Genomic DNA, 17,410 nt, shown 5'->3' with positions numbered 1-17,410 from the left:
AACTGTGGCCCCAGAGCTAGCCTGTGAAGGGCATGATTTTGTTGGATTTTTAAGGAACTCAAACCGGCTTCCAACTTACCCCTGAACGCTGTTGCAAGAGTAGAATGCACAGGGTGCAATTTCGAAATTGGATATTGCATCATCAGTTCCCCATGTCATGTTAGTCATTGCAGACCCTAGAGAGCTATTTATAACTTCTCAGAAATGTACAGATCAATTAGCCCATGTCAGCTAACATTTTGTAGCCTATTGATTTTGTTTGTCAATGTCTGAGTCAGTCAAATATCACATAAACACATAAGACATAGGGAAATGTGGAGGATTCCAGGAAATGTACTTTAATGTTCTCTGCACCACACCATGACAAAATGTGGAAAATTGCTGGAAATTAGCTTTAAACATGCACATTTTCTCTCCACCAACAAGAGGAGTGTGAACAGTTTGTGTCATGAACAGTGCTTGTGCCAATATAAAGTGGGGAGGGGATGTTCCCCAATGCTGGAAAGGGGGCCTGAGTAAAAGAGTTTGGGAACCTCTGCTCTACCACACATCACCTTGGCCTATCCCTCCCTGCTAGTGTTGGCATTCCAGCCAGCCAGGCTATGTTTACCTAATCTGTCCTCATCAAGCTGGATAAACAGGAGTGTGTGGTGTTCATTAGTCTGCCGGACTCATTAACCACATGCTTCTAATTATCGCCAATCATGCCTCGTCCTGGATGCCTCTGGCTCTGCCGTCACTGCAGTGGTGGGCTCTAGATAGAACATAAATGACATGTTGGCAAAATTGATGGAAGCTTCAACCTTCCAGAACAGGGATGGGCAACTTTGACGGTGACAACTCGTGACAGCGAAGATGAACATTTGAAGTTTTAAAGTTAATTTCCTGCCATTCTGCACATCTTGCCGTGGTGCGTAGAGAATTTTTTTTCGTTTTATAACTAATTTCATGCAATTCTACAAAATTTGCCATCGGGCAGATTTTTTTTAATACACATTTTGCCATAGAGTGGAGGAAAATGTTTGCAGTTTTTAATATGATAACTGATGATCAACGGGCCCCAAGCTGTTTGGTAATTCGACCATGTTTACTACAAGTTTAGATAGCTGGCCGCAAGACGAACGTACCAGTAAGAAAAAACATGTCATGGGCTAATTGTGTGACTTCTGATGCACAACCAAATATCGAAATTGTGTATTTTATTATTCTAACTCTCAACAGTAAGTTGAGACCCTGAGTTTCCCCCCCCAAAAATGATTCAAATTGGTCCGCGTGCCTTCAAAAATGGGGGCCGCCAGTTGCCCATCCCCGTTCTAGAATCTAGAAATCACTACTCTGAAAAGACTCAAAGAGAAGCTTCCAGATAGCCCTTCACAGGCTAGCTAGCCGACATCATATCTCAATGGCCTGTCATGTTGTCATGAAATGGGCTTTTAAACAGACATGTCCCTACCTTCTTATGTGGTTGTGGACAGGGTTTGTGGTAAGGCCTTTGCACGAGCCCAAACTCAACAAGAGGAAAAGCAAACAAATAGTGGGAAGAGAGGAGGAGGTCAGACCTTTGATGTCAGATCCTCTGGAGGTTGGCTTGCTTGCCCTAGTCTGTTTCCAGTAAACATGATGCTTGAGTGTGTGGGGTGTGGAGTGTCAACACCAGTGTGTGTGTGTGTGTGTGTGTGTGTGTGTGTGTGTGTCTGTGTACTCTATTAGCATAGAACCACAGAACAAACCCCGAGGGCAATGCCTAGAATGGTGCCATGCCTTTATCACCGTAATTATCTTTCTGATTGCATTTAATTATGACGTTGGAAAACATGCTATTTTTATTATTCTCAAAAGCACATGTTTCTCCCGCTGCCCTTCAGGTAGTCCATTCTATACCATGCCATTCCGCAGTGTGAGCAGGATTCCTCAGTCAAGACTTGCATGCCCCTGGGGAGCGCTAATAACACTTATCTGAAATGACCATCACCAGGATGCATCAGCAGGAAATCTTCATTTACGCTTATCACTAACTAGCCTGACCTGATGAGTGAGGAGGAGGGAGATATCAGTTGGTGGTTACGGCCGGAAGACCCGAGGGTCTCAGAAAACACACAACCTCGACACCTTCCAAATGATCGCAACAGTCAGGTAATTGTGTAACTTCAAGATGAAATTGTAGCTATAGCTATTCAGGAGAGAATTGACCCAATGCAACAACAAACATTTGTTTTACACATTTGAGAGAATCATTTCCAGCCATGCTAAACACATATTTCATAATTTATATAACAGTCACTGAGATTAAACCTGTATTTCGTTATTTAGCTAAAGGCAAACTCCTATTTACATTGCAAGGCAGGTAAGCAAAAGAAACAGCTTTCAAGACAAATATATGGATAAAAACTAGTCCTTTCCCCTTTTTACTCCCTATTAAATAATTTTATTAAGAACAGTTGTGTATTTTGTTTTGTTTGATGGCATACAGTGACTGCCATCAAACTAAAGTAATAACAGGGGAGCTCCCGAGTGGCGCAGCGGTCTAAGGCACGGCACTGCATCTCAGTGCTAGAGGCGTCACTACAGAACCTGGTTTGATCCCGGGCTGTATCACAACCCGCCGTGATCTGGAGTCCCATTGGGCGGCGCACAATTGGCCCAGCGTCGTCCGGGTTGGGGGAAGGTTTGGCCGGGGTGGGCCGTCATTGTAAAATAAGAATTTGTTCTTAACTGACTGCCTAGTTAAATTAAGGTAAAAAAATTATAATAATAACAGTCTTAACATGAACAAAACATTTAGCAACTTAATCTTTCAAACTCCCTTTTAAAGTAACAGATGCAGGGAGTGAGGCAGTTGTCTAGTGGTTTGAGTGCAAAAACATACAACATGTGACAACATAGGACTAATCAGAATTGAGAGATCCCTAACAATATTGTCCCTTTTGTGCCCCTGCCATTCACACAGACATACGTGATAGCCAGTAAAGGCCCTGTTCATTTTGGATTGCTACTGTACAAGCCTGGTCGGACATAGGGTCCCAATGGTGTGTGAGGGGTGAAGGGTCATCAGCTGAGATGCAGGTGAGGGTGCTGGTGGAGTTGGGTGACCAGCTCCTCCTCTGTAGGCTCCTGAATTTGTTCTCTGGAAGGTACAGTGGAGTTTTAAAAGGCAGGACACAAAACAGTGTCAAGAGACACACAACGAGTTGAAGCAGAGCGCGCTCATGCAGGCGACTGCTGTAGTCCACAACGTGCATTTAGGGACGGGCATTAAACATATCAACATGCTAAATATATCAACAGCACCTTCGGCAAATAGTTCAGCGACATGCCTTTAGTTGATCGAGAGGTTAAAAGGGTGGGCGGATGTTTTTGCTACCAATTATATTAGCGATGGGGTAAAAATTGATACGGTTACATATCGCAATATTATCTTTGACGATTTTTACCCCAAAAAGTGCTAGTCGGCTGTACCTGCACCTAAACACCTAAGCTGTGCCTGCGCCTATAAATAGTGAGCCAAGATGTTTCCAGCGCTTTTATATCCTTGACTGATCATGGCTCTCTCTTGTCACTCTGCAGCAGACACGGTGAGCAATATGTTTGGAACATCGAATCGCAACAAGATCGCAGTATCGCAATAAAATCGCGAGAATTGCAATACATATCGAAATCGGCACCTAAGTATTGTGATAATATCATATCGTTAGGTCCCTGGTCATTCCCAGCCCTAAATTATATAACGCATTATATGCAAGCAAGGTCATGAAGAAATACATGCCATTTTACAGTTTGTTATCAGAAAGCTCACCAGACACAATTGCCCAGACAAAAGCATTTCCGAAGAATTTGGGGGTAAAGTGATTCAGTATTGAAACGTGAGTAGCCAAAGAGCATGGTTTTCGGCAGTTCACAGAGAACTGACAGAACCGCTGACAGTGAGGGTATCCCAGTTCGTGACTGACCTCTAGGCCTAAAACCAACAGCAGATAGTAGGAATATGCAACCACTCAGACAACAAACAGAAGCAAAAAAGCCAGAGCCAGAGTTAAAAAGCAGCTACAGAGTTGCAGCAACCTACCTGAACATGAGCTGGACGGTAGTCTCATAACCTGTTCTCTCAACGTCCGCCACTGAATACATGACACTCCGGTCCCACTTATGGATGAAGTTCTGTTACATAAAACAGAGGTATCGTGGAGTTCACATGTTTTTTTCAGAAACATCTTGCACTTAAAACACAGTAAGTACAGATCAGGCCAGCATAAGTTCATACATACCTCCAAGATGAGAGCCACAAACAAGTTGACCCACATGACAGAGGAGGTAAGCCACCAGGAGACAAAGTAGACCTTGGACCACCTGGGAGGAGAAAAGTAACCAGATCAACTGTTTACATGGACACATCACCATTACCCATAATCACTGTTTTACAAACGGAGCCCCATGCACAATTAACTTGTCTTCGTCCTCTTTAAGCAGGACAAATAATGACTATGCCCCCACTCCTACATGCATTTTCACCATTACTAGCCTTGTCCTGAGTTGGGTACAAAAGCTTGTTTAACCAACCAAACAGTTGCAATTTAGGGAACAACTGAAATGAGATAAATATTATGAAGCGGGAGCTCATTAAAGTCAGGCATGGTCCCAAAAAATGAAAAGGACTGATGTTCTTCAGCGTCAACTGCAGCCCTCTAGTGGATAGGGAAATGAAGTGAAGCATCTGACAGTTGGATCATAAGACTCATGTATTGATTTGTATTATGGTTGGCTTACTCTGTGGTGTATCTGGTGTAGGCATCCATGAACACTTGCCAGTTATTCACCAACATGACATTGTAAAGGAGGACAAGGGAAGACTGAGCAAAACAGAGGGAGAGAGGAGAACGAAAACAGAGGTTCGTGTCCACTCTCTCTCAACATTTAGACACAATTTAAAGACTAATTGGACTGATCAGGACTGAAATGTCAACATACCCATCAAATACCATGGTGGGAATCTTGTAAAAGTTACTTCAGTGCATTATCCCTTTGAGAGGTTACCTCCACAACACTAGCCTTCCCAGCCAGAGCCAGTACAGATGAGGCACAGATAGAATGCCAACCATGTGTTTTACAGTTTCATTCCCTCCAAAGCCTATTCTCATTAAACCAGTCTCTTATGACAGTAGACAAGGCTATGCAGAGAATGCTATCGTTAAAGTCAGAATGTTCGCCTTGAGCTAAGCCTCTGTGTTCTCTGCCTATGATTCGGCTTCACGGCCTGGCAGAGTGAGAGACAAGAGAAGGGCACCCACAGCAAAGTCGTCAAAGTTGTTTGGCCAGTAGCCCAGCTGCTCGTAGGAACCACACTCCACGGTGATGTTCTTCATACTGGAATTGGACATCACACAGTAGAGGAATACATACAAATGAACTTCAATTACCTCACACAGTAAACACATTAAAACAGCCACATTAGCTGCTGTATGAGGCCATTGCTACTTTGAAGTTTGTGAATAGTGTACAAGCGTTCAAATACATCATTGTCAAACTGTACCTCATCTGCCTTGGAGCTGTGATGGCTCCCTGGAACAGCCAGATGCCAAGGACAGCAAACACATAGAACACCACCTAAAGAAGAACGAGGCGCAAAAACACAGATAGATGTTAGCTGTGATAGGGAATCCATGACGTCCAGCAAAACAGACGCCTAGTGTATAGACATGCATTTCAAATGACTAGTTGGATGAGAGAACAAAAAGAGAGAAAAAAAACAAGTGCCGTTGAGTCACTCACCACTAGTATTCCTGCAAAAGCTCTGAGGTTTTTCACCAGGTCAACCAAAGTACTTGCTATGAGGGCCATCAGCTAAAAGAGGCATTAAAACACAAGGAAGACTATTTCTATAGTGTAATACCAACATGCATAACCAGAGATGATATAGACATTGGCTGTACCGGCATGAATTTACAACAATACAAATCTATTGACATACCGTTACACTAAAATAGAGCAAAAGTCAAGCAATAAACCATTTCCACCATTAGGTGGAGCCAGATACAACGTCTCATCACATACATTGAATTATTATTATTTGTTTATTATTCCTTTATTGAACTAGGCAAATTAATTAAGAACAAATTCTTATTTACAATGACGGCCTACCCCGGCCAAACCCAGACGACGCTGGGTCAATAGTGCGCCGCCCTATGGGACTCCCAATTACAGCCGGATGTGATACAGCCTGGATTTGAACCGGGGACTGTAGGCACGCCTCTTGCACTGAGATGCAGTGCCTTAGATCGCCGCGACACTCGGGAGGCCCAAAACGACGGCACTACTTCTACCCAGCGGCACCACTTCCTCACCTTGATATTAGGGATGATTCGGAGGAAACGGACGAGGATGAGAATGTTGACCAGACGCACCATCTCCCACAGAGACATCAGACCACGCAACGCTGGGTTCCTGGGACAACAACACCACACAAAGGTTTATTCAATCTCACAGTGCTACTTAGTTAGTTACTTATCGTTCATCCATTCGTAGTGTTTCATTCAGTAACACTCTTCCTCTGCTATGTTTATCATGTGCATCACCATGTACCATATCCATGTTTCATGTTTCTATTCCTGTTTTCGACCATCCCCATGTACCTGTGTGTGAGTGTGTGTGTGTGTGTGCGTAAACAAAGTTACTCTTTCATCACTATTGTAACTGTATATACAAATGAGCACCATCCTTCAAGACAATTTCCTTATACAGAATATATTTGTTGAGAGAGAAATATGACCGAAGTGAAGACACCAACCACTTAGGAAACGGAAGCCTGTAGGTGGCAAAAATGGTGATCTGAAGGACCTGTTAAAAAAAAAAAATCAAATACTTTTGAGTTATATTACCAAGACAGAAATATGCTTAAAGGGGCAGTATGTAGCTTTTTGGGGGGCGACCGGACCAAATTCACATAGAAATGTGAGTTATAGATCTGAGAAGCGGTAGATCGATTCGATGTGCACTTTTTCTATGCTCCCTGTTAAGTTACGTTTTAGAGAGCATCTTTTCTCTTTCGGTTTTGTATACCAGCTTCAAACAGTTGAATACAAGATATTTGGTTAATGAAAATACATTTCAGAGCAGTTTAGACTGCACAATGATTCTCTACACACTATACATTGTTAAACTGAAATTAGGAGAAGCATTGAAATGGTTGAGTGATTTCTACATATTGCACCTTTAATATGTTTCCTTTCATTTACAGAATATCTTACCAGAAGGCAAACTGTGAGAAGTCCATCAAATATATTGTTTCTGTATGACAAGTAGCCTCTCCACCCAAACGCTAATATCTTAAGACTCATCTCCATCAGGTAGTATAGAATAAAGAAACAGTTAATGTAGTAGTCATCCCGCTCTGCAATGGACTTCTCGGAGTCAAGCACCAGTATGGTCTACAACACACAGAGAGAAAAGGTGTGTAAGGCGTGCGTACTGGCGGTAGAGAAGTCAGGCGCAGGAGAACAAAGACTGTGTTCCAACGGCGCAGTTTAATGATAGAAATCGCCGTGAACAAAACACAATAATCATAATGGGACAAAACCCCAGACATAACGTGCACAAGCACTTACAAAAAACAATACCGGACAAGGACATGTGGGGAACAGAGTTTTAAATACACAACATGTAATTGATGGGATTGAAACCAGGTGTGTGGGAAGACAAGACAAAACAAATGGAAAATGAAACGTGGATCGGCGATGGCTAGAAGACGGTGACGTCGACCGCCGAACGTCGCCCGAACAAGGAGAGGGACCGACTTTGAGAGGAAGTCGTGACACCGAGAGACCAAACAAGTTGAGGCTCTGTCTAATATGATGGACACACAAACAACAGGCACGACATCCTGTCTGTAAGAAGGTCCTGGACTTACACAGATGCACATGACATTGGTCAGGGCCACGGCGTTGCCCACTACCGTAACATAGTAGTGGCTGAAAACCAACTGAAGCCTCTGGAGGAGTGAGGAATTGTACTCTGGCTTTGGAGGGTGCTGCAGGAGAAAGACAATGAAGACTCGTCAAATCATACAGGAGAAATCTAGCTATCATTTAGACAAGTAAAATAAGCCAGTTTAGAACCAACATTGAAGTTAAATCCATTACAGTAACATTGATCCAGTGGAGAAGCACAGAGCAGTTAATGAGATGTGGCCCCACCTGTTTGATGCGGTCCTTGTCCAGCTCGTCAAAAAGCCTCCGGAAGGCTTCCCACTGGATAAAGCCATCTGACAACTGCTGCACTCGCTACACATAGAGAGAGGGAAAAAGAGAGAGAGAAAAAGAGGGAGAGAGGCACATTCAAAGGGAGCTATATTCAAATGTTTATCCAACACGTTCTAAAGATTTGCACTGTAGTCTTTTCTCACCTTGATGATGGCTTGTCTGTAGTAGGACTTCATTTGTACCCTCGCCATGACCTGCAAAGAGGCATCCACCCGCACACGCTCTCTGGGAGGGACAAGATGTAAGGCCATTCAGTGTGTGTGTGTGTGTGTCTTTGTCTGTGTAGGGATAAGGGTAAGAGAATGAGCAGTCTCACACATTCTCCTCTGAGTGTGTAGCGTCCTGACCCCGCCCCTGGCAGGACATGACCTCAAAGGCAGCTCTGACGCCCAGTCTCCTCCTTAGGATGGATGCCTGGACAGACATCTGCCACAAGAGAACAGTTTCATCATGATTACCTATAGGGTTTACACTGTACCTTAAAATGGTCTGATATTTAAATCATATCAATCCAGTGCCAGTCTTAAACTTACCAGCAGGTATCCCCTGAACTGGTTGTAAACAATGGCAGTTAGCAAGTTCATCAAGAAGTAGCTTCCTGAGAGCAGTAAATAAGACAAATTATCAACCTATTGTGTTACCACTCAATTAGTTTCATATTTTCCGTGTCTCTTAACAGTTCATTTGGTGGCTAGTTCTTACCAAAACCACTGAAGAGAATGAAGAAGATGGAGTATCCTCTGTTTAAGGAATAGGCCGGAATCATCACTGTTAAAAAAAACACGAAGACAGGCTTAAGTGGAGAAGACATCTGTACATTATGCAGCAGAAAATATATGTTTAATTCACTGTGACCTACACAGTGAACTTACCATCAGGGTTATTGGCTGTAGTGAGGAGCACCAAGAGAGAGGAGAGAGATGTGGGCAAGTCTCTGAAGTAGGCCTCCCACTCCCCATTTTGCTTAGGCTTCTAGGGACAAAACAGAGGTAATACGGAGATATTTAAGTCCCCTATAACAACAATGCTAAATGGACATTCATCGTGCTTTATCCTGGTCTTAATGGTCACGTGAGGGCGAGTTTCTGTACAGGTCTTTATTTAGACAAGTGTAATATGACACATCTACCACCGGTTGGTGTTAAAAGCTCTGTTAAAGCCTGTACCACCGGGGTGAATAAAACAGTAGTGAGGTAAGGTAAAAGGGCATATTCAGGCTTGAGAACTGGGCGTCAACAGAACAGCCAGCAGGGTGGAACAGAGCGTACCTCTCCTTTGGCAAAGAGCAGCATGCCAATCATGGTGAAGAGGCAGAGGTGGAGAGCCAGGAGCAGGATAACACTGGGAGGTAAGAGAGAGAGGAGGGGTGCATTAGACACACACCTCTGCAATGACAGTCAGGCCTATATTCATATGCAAGTATATTAGGGTGCCCTCTGTGGGTCTCACATGTACTGAAACAAGAGTGAATCAGAAGCCTAAATATACCCTACGTTGCAGTTTCAGGGAACTATGTATGTGATCGCAGAAGTGAGAGTATTTTGAGGTTGACGATAATTGTAAAGGTGTGAAGGGAAGGTATGAGATTGAACAAAGTGTTGGTGGCAAACACAATTACCTGGCTATCTCTGGGAGGGTCCTCTTGATGCACTTTAGGGTTTTCTTCATCAGGGTGGAGTTTTGAAGGAGGAAGAAGGGCCGAATGAGTCTCCTAACTCGTAAGTTCTGCCGTCGACAACAAAAGGGAAAGAGCAACATTCCATTCGAATCTTTGCATTGCAAACCATGTCTTTATGAACTGTCACATATTACAGAGGATGTTTAAACCAACATTATGAATATCCTCTCACCTGATCACAATACATACACAACATCAACGCCCAGTCAATTACAGACGCTGAGACGGCCAAGGTGTAGACCATCAACCACTTGCGCTTCTGAAACTCCTCCCAACCAATCAAGTAGCTCTGAGAACAATATATTCAGTTAGAGTCATGTCTATTTTTATTGCAAATAAAGCCACAAAATGTATTTTCATGTAGAAGTTTCCCATCTACTGTGTCTCTTCCCCGTTGGCATTGGCAGAAACGTGGTCTGATGGTTACCTTGGTAGCGAAGTCAATGGCAAAGATGACGAGGCAGACTATCTCTATGCCCTCTGTCAGGCCATAGGGGGGCTCCCAGGGGGGAGGTCTGAAGCGAGGGTCTGATGTGTAGGAGAAGGACGAGGGCCTCTCGATGAAAGCCAGCATCAAGAGGACCGCAATAGTCAGGTCCAGCCCCCTGAGCAACACAGACAGTCATATAACAATGACACAAAACCCGTGGGGTTCAAACATCTGACTGAGAACGAGAACGGTGATGGCTGGCTTCACTGTCATAAAGTGCTCTTCTCACGACCCTTAACCACAGAGGAAGCTGAGACAGGACAGAGTCAAGAGATAGCAATGCCGAGTGTGGTCACATATTGCAGTGAGATACATTGCAGAGGGGATATACTGACATCCTTCAGAGGATAGGACAAATATAAGAATAGAAACGTGCAGAACCATCCAGAACGATATACTTTGACTCGCGACAGTAGCGACTTACCATTGCCATAACCTGGAGTAGTACCACCTGTACAGACGTAATGAGTTTGTATCCACTCTATGGTTGATGGATCGGTACTGTAGAACGAGAAACACGTTTCATTGTTTTGAAACCGCAGTTTAGGGGTAGTTCGTAATCAACACGAGTCATACAAATAATATGTGTCAATCAGTTACAGCGACAGTTCATACAAAGGATATATATGTTTCACCTGTATGGCGTCCTCAATAAACACAACAGCTTGCTGGAGGTAGAGATCCTCATCGCCTGTGTATGAGAGGGAAATGATCACGCATGTACATTGTCAAAAGCAAGTGCTGTGAAACAATCGTCGTTCTCAAGCTAATAAAGTCATACTCTGTATTGATTGAAAACAAGACATTGAAAACAAACCTGTCGACCTATCGGTCGCTTTTCTCAAGCAAATGAATAAACCCCAACCAAACGTGCATCTCGTGATCTCCTTTTATCAGTGGCCACTGATTCTACAACAAAAACAGCGCAGTCAGTTCCACAGAGGTCAAAGTCTAAGCCCATATCCTAATCCTACAGTAGGCCTGTGTGCATGTGTATGCAGTAAAGTTCAACACTAGCATGTCTGAATTCATCTTAGTCGTTCAAATATTCCAATTGAATTATACCCGAGTCTGGATGAATAGCGTGTTCCAAACATCCCTCGCCAGGTCAGATTAAATTAGCTACTGATTCCAGGCATTTTTCCACAGAGCTGATCACACATCTAAATGTCAACTAAACCCTCTTTTACTTACTGGACTGGACTGTCACTTCAATTCAATTATAATTTTCGGTTTAAATCCAATTCATGAAGCTATTCTGATCTGTGATAAGAAGCCATATCATCTCCTGGATTTGTCTTTGTCCCCATTTGTTCCCCTTCAAATTTGTGAACTGGGATATTTCAGCCACACCCGTTGCTGACAGGTGTATAAAATCGAGCACACAACCATGCAATCTCCATAGACAAACATTGGTAGTAGAATGGCCCGTACTGAAGAGCTCAGTGACTTTCAACGTGGCACCGTCATAGGATGCCAACTTTCGAACCAGTCAGTTCGTCAAATTTCCGCCCTGCTAGAGCTTCCCTGGCCAGTGCTGTTATTATGAAGTGGAAACGTCTAGGAGCAACAACGACTCAGCCGCAAAGTGGTAGTCCACACAAGCACACAGAATGGGACCGCCGAGTGCTGAAGCGCGTAGCCAGTAAAAATTGTCTTTCCTCGATTGCATCACTCAGTAGCGAGTTCCAAACTTCCTTTGAAAGCAACGTCCGGAGCTTCATTAAATGGATTTCCATGGCCGAGCAGCCATGGAAGCCTAAGTTCACCATGCACAATGCCAAATTTGGGTGGAGTGGTGTAAAGCTTGCCGCCTTTTGACTCTGGAGCAGTGGAAAAGCATTCTCTGGAGTGATGAATCACGCTTCACCATCTGGCAGTCCAGTGGACAAATCTGGGTGTGACGGATGCCAGGAGAACGCTACCTGCCCAAATGCATAGTGCCAACTGTAAAGTTTGGTGGAATAGGTTTTTAATTCCAGTGACGGGAAATCAACGCTATAGCATACAATGACATTCTAGACGATTCTGTGCATCCAACTTTGTGGCAACAGTTTGGGGAAGGCCCTTTCCTGTTTCAGCATGACAATTCCCCCGTGCACAAACTGAGGTCCATACAGAAATGGTTTGTCGAGATCAGTGTGGAAGAACTTGACTGGCCTGCACAGAGCCTTGCCCTAAACCCCATTGAACACTTTTGGGATTAATTTGAACAGTGACTGCGAGCCAGGCCTAATCGGCCAACATCAGTGCCCGAACTCACTAATGCTCTTGTAGCTGAATGGGTGCAAGTCCCCGCAGCAATGTTCCAACATCTAGTGGATAGCCTTCCCAGAAGAGTGGAGGCTGTTATTCCAGCAAATGGGGGACCAACTCCAAATGAATGCCTATGATATTGGAATGAGATGTTCGACGAGCAGGCCACTTTTGGCCACGTAGTGTATTTCATTACATCACTGTCTTTCAAAAGCTTTGTGTGGGGTGTAAAGAAGAGCTACTGTACTGTACATCATCAGTAAGACGGGATGTCTGAAAAGGGCAGAGTAATCTAGGGCAGGGTAATCTAAGGCATCCTTGTTCAACAAGACATAACACAATGTGGAGTTTGCCATTTCAACCTGGCTTCAGGGCAATTCATAGGATTTGGGATATTTATTGTTTCATTTAGTACAACAAGAATGATAGGATTCATTCAAATTCTCGACACACAGTTGAACCGTTGAAAATTCCACTGCCTCTGCAATGTCACTCCACTGGTCAAACTTTTAAAGGTACATTTTCCAGTCCTAATACATGGTCAGATGACTGTTTGATAGTCTTTCCCTTTTCAGATGACTATTCTTTTCTCCCCATATTTTGAAAGAACATGTCCTGCCCATAGAGTAATTGTTAGTACCCCAGACTGGATGACTCATATTAGACGTTGTTTCCCTCCACACTATCACTGCTGACAATTCTGTAAAATTTGATTTCTCCTTTATTTACCTAGGCAAGTCAGTTAAGAACACATTCATATTTACAACGACTGCCTACCCCGGCCAAACAACGCTGGGCCACTACAACCACATTATGTGTCCTCACTCATTGTGGCTGTCTGTGACAGGGCAACTTTTCTCAAAAGCAGTCCACAATTTGCTGCCAAAGAAAACTTCCTGTCAATGATTTCTACTGTCACCAAGCATCTTAAAGATTTTTTATAAACACATTGTGGACCACTCAAATGGAGTTTTGAGACATGAAAAACAATTGGTAACACTTTACACTATGTAGACAACTACAAATACCTAGGTGTCTGGCTAGACTGTAAACTCCCCTTCCAGACTCATATTAAACATCTCCACTCCAAAATCAAATCTAGAATCGACTTTCTATTTCGCAACAAAGCCTCCTTCACTCACGCCGCCAAACTTACCCTCGTAAAACTGACTATCCTACCGATCCTCGACTTCGGCGATGTCATCTACAAAATAGCTTCCAACACTCTACTCAGCAAACTGGATGCAGTCTATCACAGTGCCATCCATTTTGTTACCAAAGCCCTTTATACCACTCACCACTGCGACCTGTATGCTCTAGTCGGCTGGCCCTCGCTACATATTCGTCGCCAGACCCACTGGCTCCAGGTCATCTATAAGTCTATGCTAGGTAAAGCTACGCCTTATCTCAGCTCAATGGTCACGATAACAACACCCACCCATAGCACGCGCTCCAGCAGGTATATCTCACTGGTCATCCCCAAAGCCAACACCTCATTTGGCCGCCTTTCCTTCCAGTTCTCTGCTGCCAGTGACTGGAACGAGTTGCAAAAATCGCTGAAGCTGGAGACTTATATTTCCCTCACTAACTTTAAACATCTGCTATCTGAGCAGCTAACCGATCGCTGCAGCTGTACATAGTCCATTTGTAAATAGCCCACCCAATCTACCTACCTCATCCCCATATTGTTTTTATTTACTTTTCTGCTCTTTTGCACACCAGTATCTCTACTTGCACATCATCATCTGCTCATTTATCACTCCAGTGTTAATCTGTTAAATTGTAATTACTTTGCCACTATGCCCTATTTATTGCCTACCTCCTCTCGCCATTTGAACACACTGTATATAGACTTTCTTTTAATCTATTGTGTTATTGACTGTATGCTTGTTTATTCCATGTGTAACTCTGTGTTGTTGTTTCTGTTGCACTGCTTTACTTTATCTTGGCCAGGTCGCAGTTGTAAATGAGAACTTGTTCTCAACTAGCTAACCTGGTTAAATAAAGGTGAAAAATAGAAATAAAAAGAATAAATAGTGTCATAACACTGGACACCTTATAACACGGTCATAACCATGTCATAACATGTTATAACAGTTGGCGTAACATATCATAACCTGTCATAACATTGTCATAACACTCTCACGGCACATATTTATATGTGTTGTGACATTATGCAATGTTTTATGACTGGTTATGACACCTACATAAGAGTGGCAAAACCCACAAAACCCACCACACAAGGCAAACCATTCCATTCCAGCATAGCCTACTTGTAAATAGTCTGTTATATAACATTTCCTGAAATTGGCCATTTTATTACCATGGTAATTGCACATACATTGATGTCAAACATGTGCCTACCCCAATGCTCTGTTGCTGATGACTGGGATGATTGCAGGAGCAGAACAGCATGTGTGACTTATGACTGATATATGGCGATGTACGTGATAGGCCTCCAGACAGTAGTATGCTCTTTAACAAGTTTATTGTTTGTTTTTCAAATGTACTTTGTCTGGAGCCAATGTGTCAAATGTAATTCATAATGTTTTATTTTAAAAGGCATACTTGACGTACATTTTATAGATCATGAAATTATATACAGTGGGGAGAACAAGTATTTGATACACTGCCGATTTTGCAGGTTTTCCTACTTACAAAGCATGTAGAGGTCTGTCATTTTTATCATAGTTACACTTCAACTGTGAGAGACGGAATCTAAAACAAAAATCCAGATAAAAATATTGTATGATTTTTAAGTAATTAATTTGCATTTTATTGCATTACATAAGTATTTGATAACCTACCAACCAGTAAGAATTCCGGCTCTCACAGACCTGTTAGTTTTTCTTTAAGAAGCCCTCCTGTTCTCCACTCATTATCTGTATTAACTGCACCTGTTTGAACTCGTTACCTGTATAAAAGACACCTGTCCACACACTCTATCAAACAGACTCCAACCTCTCCGCAAACAAAGGTTTCTGTACCAAATATTAAGCTCTGCTTTTCTGATGTATCAAATACTTATGTCATGCAATAATATGCAAATTAATTACTTTAAAAAAATAAAATGTGATTTTCTGGATTTGTTTTAGATTCTGTCTCTCACAGTTGAAGTGCACCTATGATAAAAATCACAGACCTCTACATGCGTTGTAAGTAGGAAAACCTGCAAAATCGTCAGTGTATCAAATACTTGTTCTCCCCACTGTATATATATATATATAGTGGGGTCTGAAATTATTGACACCCTTGATAAAATGAGCAAAAATGACTGTATAAAATAAATAATTTAAATACTGAGCTATATTGTATGCTCAACAAATGGGGAAATTATATTATTTTATACTAGTACATTTGCTCAGAGAAAAATATTTTGTTTAACAAGTAACACTTTTTTTCCTCAAAAAGGTAGGGGTAAAACTTATTGACACCCCTGTTTTCAATACCTTTCAATACATCACGTTGCGGGGATAATAGCTGTACTGTTGATGTCTATAACGTTACAATGCATGGGTGAATATTTAGCTAGTACTTTTGCACAACAACATCTGTCGAGATGTACAAACACTAGCGGCAGGGCAGCCTAAGGTTAGTCGTTAGAGCGTTGAGCCAGTAACCGAAAGGGTGCTTGATCGAAACCCCGAGATGACAAGGTAAACATCTATCGTTCTGCCCCTGAACAAGGCAGTTAACCCACTGTTCCCCGGCAGGCCATCGTTGTAAATAAGAATTTGTTCTTAACTGACTTCCCTAGTTAAATAAAGGTTCAAATAGCTAGGTAGCTAGCAAGCTATTGTAAATGAATGGTTGAGAGCTAACGTTAGCTATATGTTATGAAAACATTGAGAAATTGGTATTTTGATGTGTTAGCTCTTGGCCTTAGATTTTAGTGTATCTTTCTGTAGCGGTATTACCGCATGCTGTATACCCTACTCTGATTTATGTTCTTGTATTTTTCAGAGAAAGTAGCTAGCTCATGCATCTGTATCCATTGCGGAGGTGAAGACTGGCTGCCATAAACAAACTTCGAGTCTAAATTCCTGTGAGCGACCCAAAGACAGATGGCCGGCCCTGTTTCAGCCCACTCACGTCAAAATGACAGTTGAATGACAATAGCCAATAATGAATGTAATGATAGACCATTATCCTTTGTTGTCTTGACCTGAGATACTCATCACAGCATCAGTCACAAATCTCTATGTCTTTCTCTCACAGATTCTACACCTTCATGGAGAAGTTGGACCATTACAAAACTGTTGTCCTTGTTCAAAATGTAACGTTATTCATCTTTTTTTTTTTTATGTAACCTTTATTATACTAGTCAATATGAGAGAAGGTGCTGCAAAGGAGATGCAGATCACCCTGGAAGTGCTACGGGGTATGCGCTCATGATACAGTCACATTACAGTCAATAATTACATTTGGTGACTGTTATGTTCTGTGAATTACTGATGTCCCTTGTAAGAATGGAGCATCCTTGGTCATGCGCAGTGTTGTTCTATATTATTCTGGTACTAACTGATTCCAGTAAAATGTGAAGCTCCAGTTCCATTTCTTGTATTCAGAGTCTTTCTTATTATATAAATAAGTAATAAGAGCAAAGATACTACAATGGCGACGAGGATGATTACCTGCAGTGTGCATCACGAATGCAGATGGAGCTCATAGGAAGAGAGGAAGATTTTGACCCTGTAGCACAACAGCTAGCAAGCAGTGACGACGAGGGGAGAGCTG

General features: G+C 42.6%; 1 protein-coding gene across 3 annotated transcripts; it reads right to left on the bottom strand.

Annotated features, from left to right (window-relative positions):
- Nucleotides 1–311: 311 nt before the first annotated feature.
- Nucleotides 312–17,396, bottom strand: LOC129854065 (two pore channel protein 2-like). Of its 3 annotated transcripts, XM_055920689.1 has the most exons (24): nucleotides 17,308–17,396; nucleotides 11,053–11,108; nucleotides 10,842–10,918; nucleotides 10,355–10,532; nucleotides 10,100–10,216; nucleotides 9,868–9,974; nucleotides 9,518–9,590; nucleotides 9,122–9,221; nucleotides 8,952–9,017; nucleotides 8,783–8,847; nucleotides 8,566–8,675; nucleotides 8,393–8,474; nucleotides 8,184–8,270; nucleotides 7,898–8,017; nucleotides 7,239–7,418; nucleotides 6,779–6,828; nucleotides 6,336–6,435; nucleotides 5,764–5,835; nucleotides 5,525–5,598; nucleotides 5,283–5,358; nucleotides 4,762–4,844; nucleotides 4,263–4,344; nucleotides 4,064–4,155; nucleotides 312–3,124 (listed from the first exon to the last, which is right to left on the bottom strand). In XM_055920689.1, the coding sequence occupies exons 1-24, from the start codon at nucleotides 17,318–17,320 to the stop codon at nucleotides 3,049–3,051; spliced, it is 2,136 nt and encodes a 711-aa protein (XP_055776664.1). In that variant the 5' UTR covers nucleotides 17,321–17,396; the 3' UTR covers nucleotides 312–3,048. The 3 variants fall into 3 exon arrangements, 2 of the variants coding, with proteins under 2 accessions (XP_055776664.1, XP_055776665.1); XM_055920690.1 differs by lacking the exon at nucleotides 7,239–7,418; XR_008759224.1 differs by lacking the exons at nucleotides 312–3,124; nucleotides 4,064–4,155; nucleotides 4,263–4,344 and having other exon boundaries at nucleotides 4,760–4,844; nucleotides 4,963–5,358.
- Nucleotides 17,397–17,410: the final 14 nt, after the last annotated feature.

Source organism: Salvelinus fontinalis, chromosome 4 (assembly GCF_029448725.1).
Source record: "Salvelinus fontinalis isolate EN_2023a chromosome 4, ASM2944872v1, whole genome shotgun sequence".
Taxonomy (NCBI): Eukaryota; Metazoa; Chordata; class Actinopteri; order Salmoniformes; family Salmonidae; genus Salvelinus; species Salvelinus fontinalis.
This window is presented reverse-complemented; position numbering and strand designations above follow the sequence as displayed.

Excerpts from the sequence above, each read along its gene's own strand:
- LOC129854065 (XM_055920689.1), bottom strand. Across the intron at positions 10,533-10,841 it reads TACTCCAGGTTATGGCAATG|GGGGCTGGACCTGACTATTG; the intron begins GTAAGTCGCTAC and ends TGTGTTGCTCAG. Across the intron at positions 4,156-4,262 it reads TTGTGGCTCTCATCTTGGAG|AACTTCATCCATAAGTGGGA; the intron begins GTATGTATGAAC and ends TTTATGTAACAG.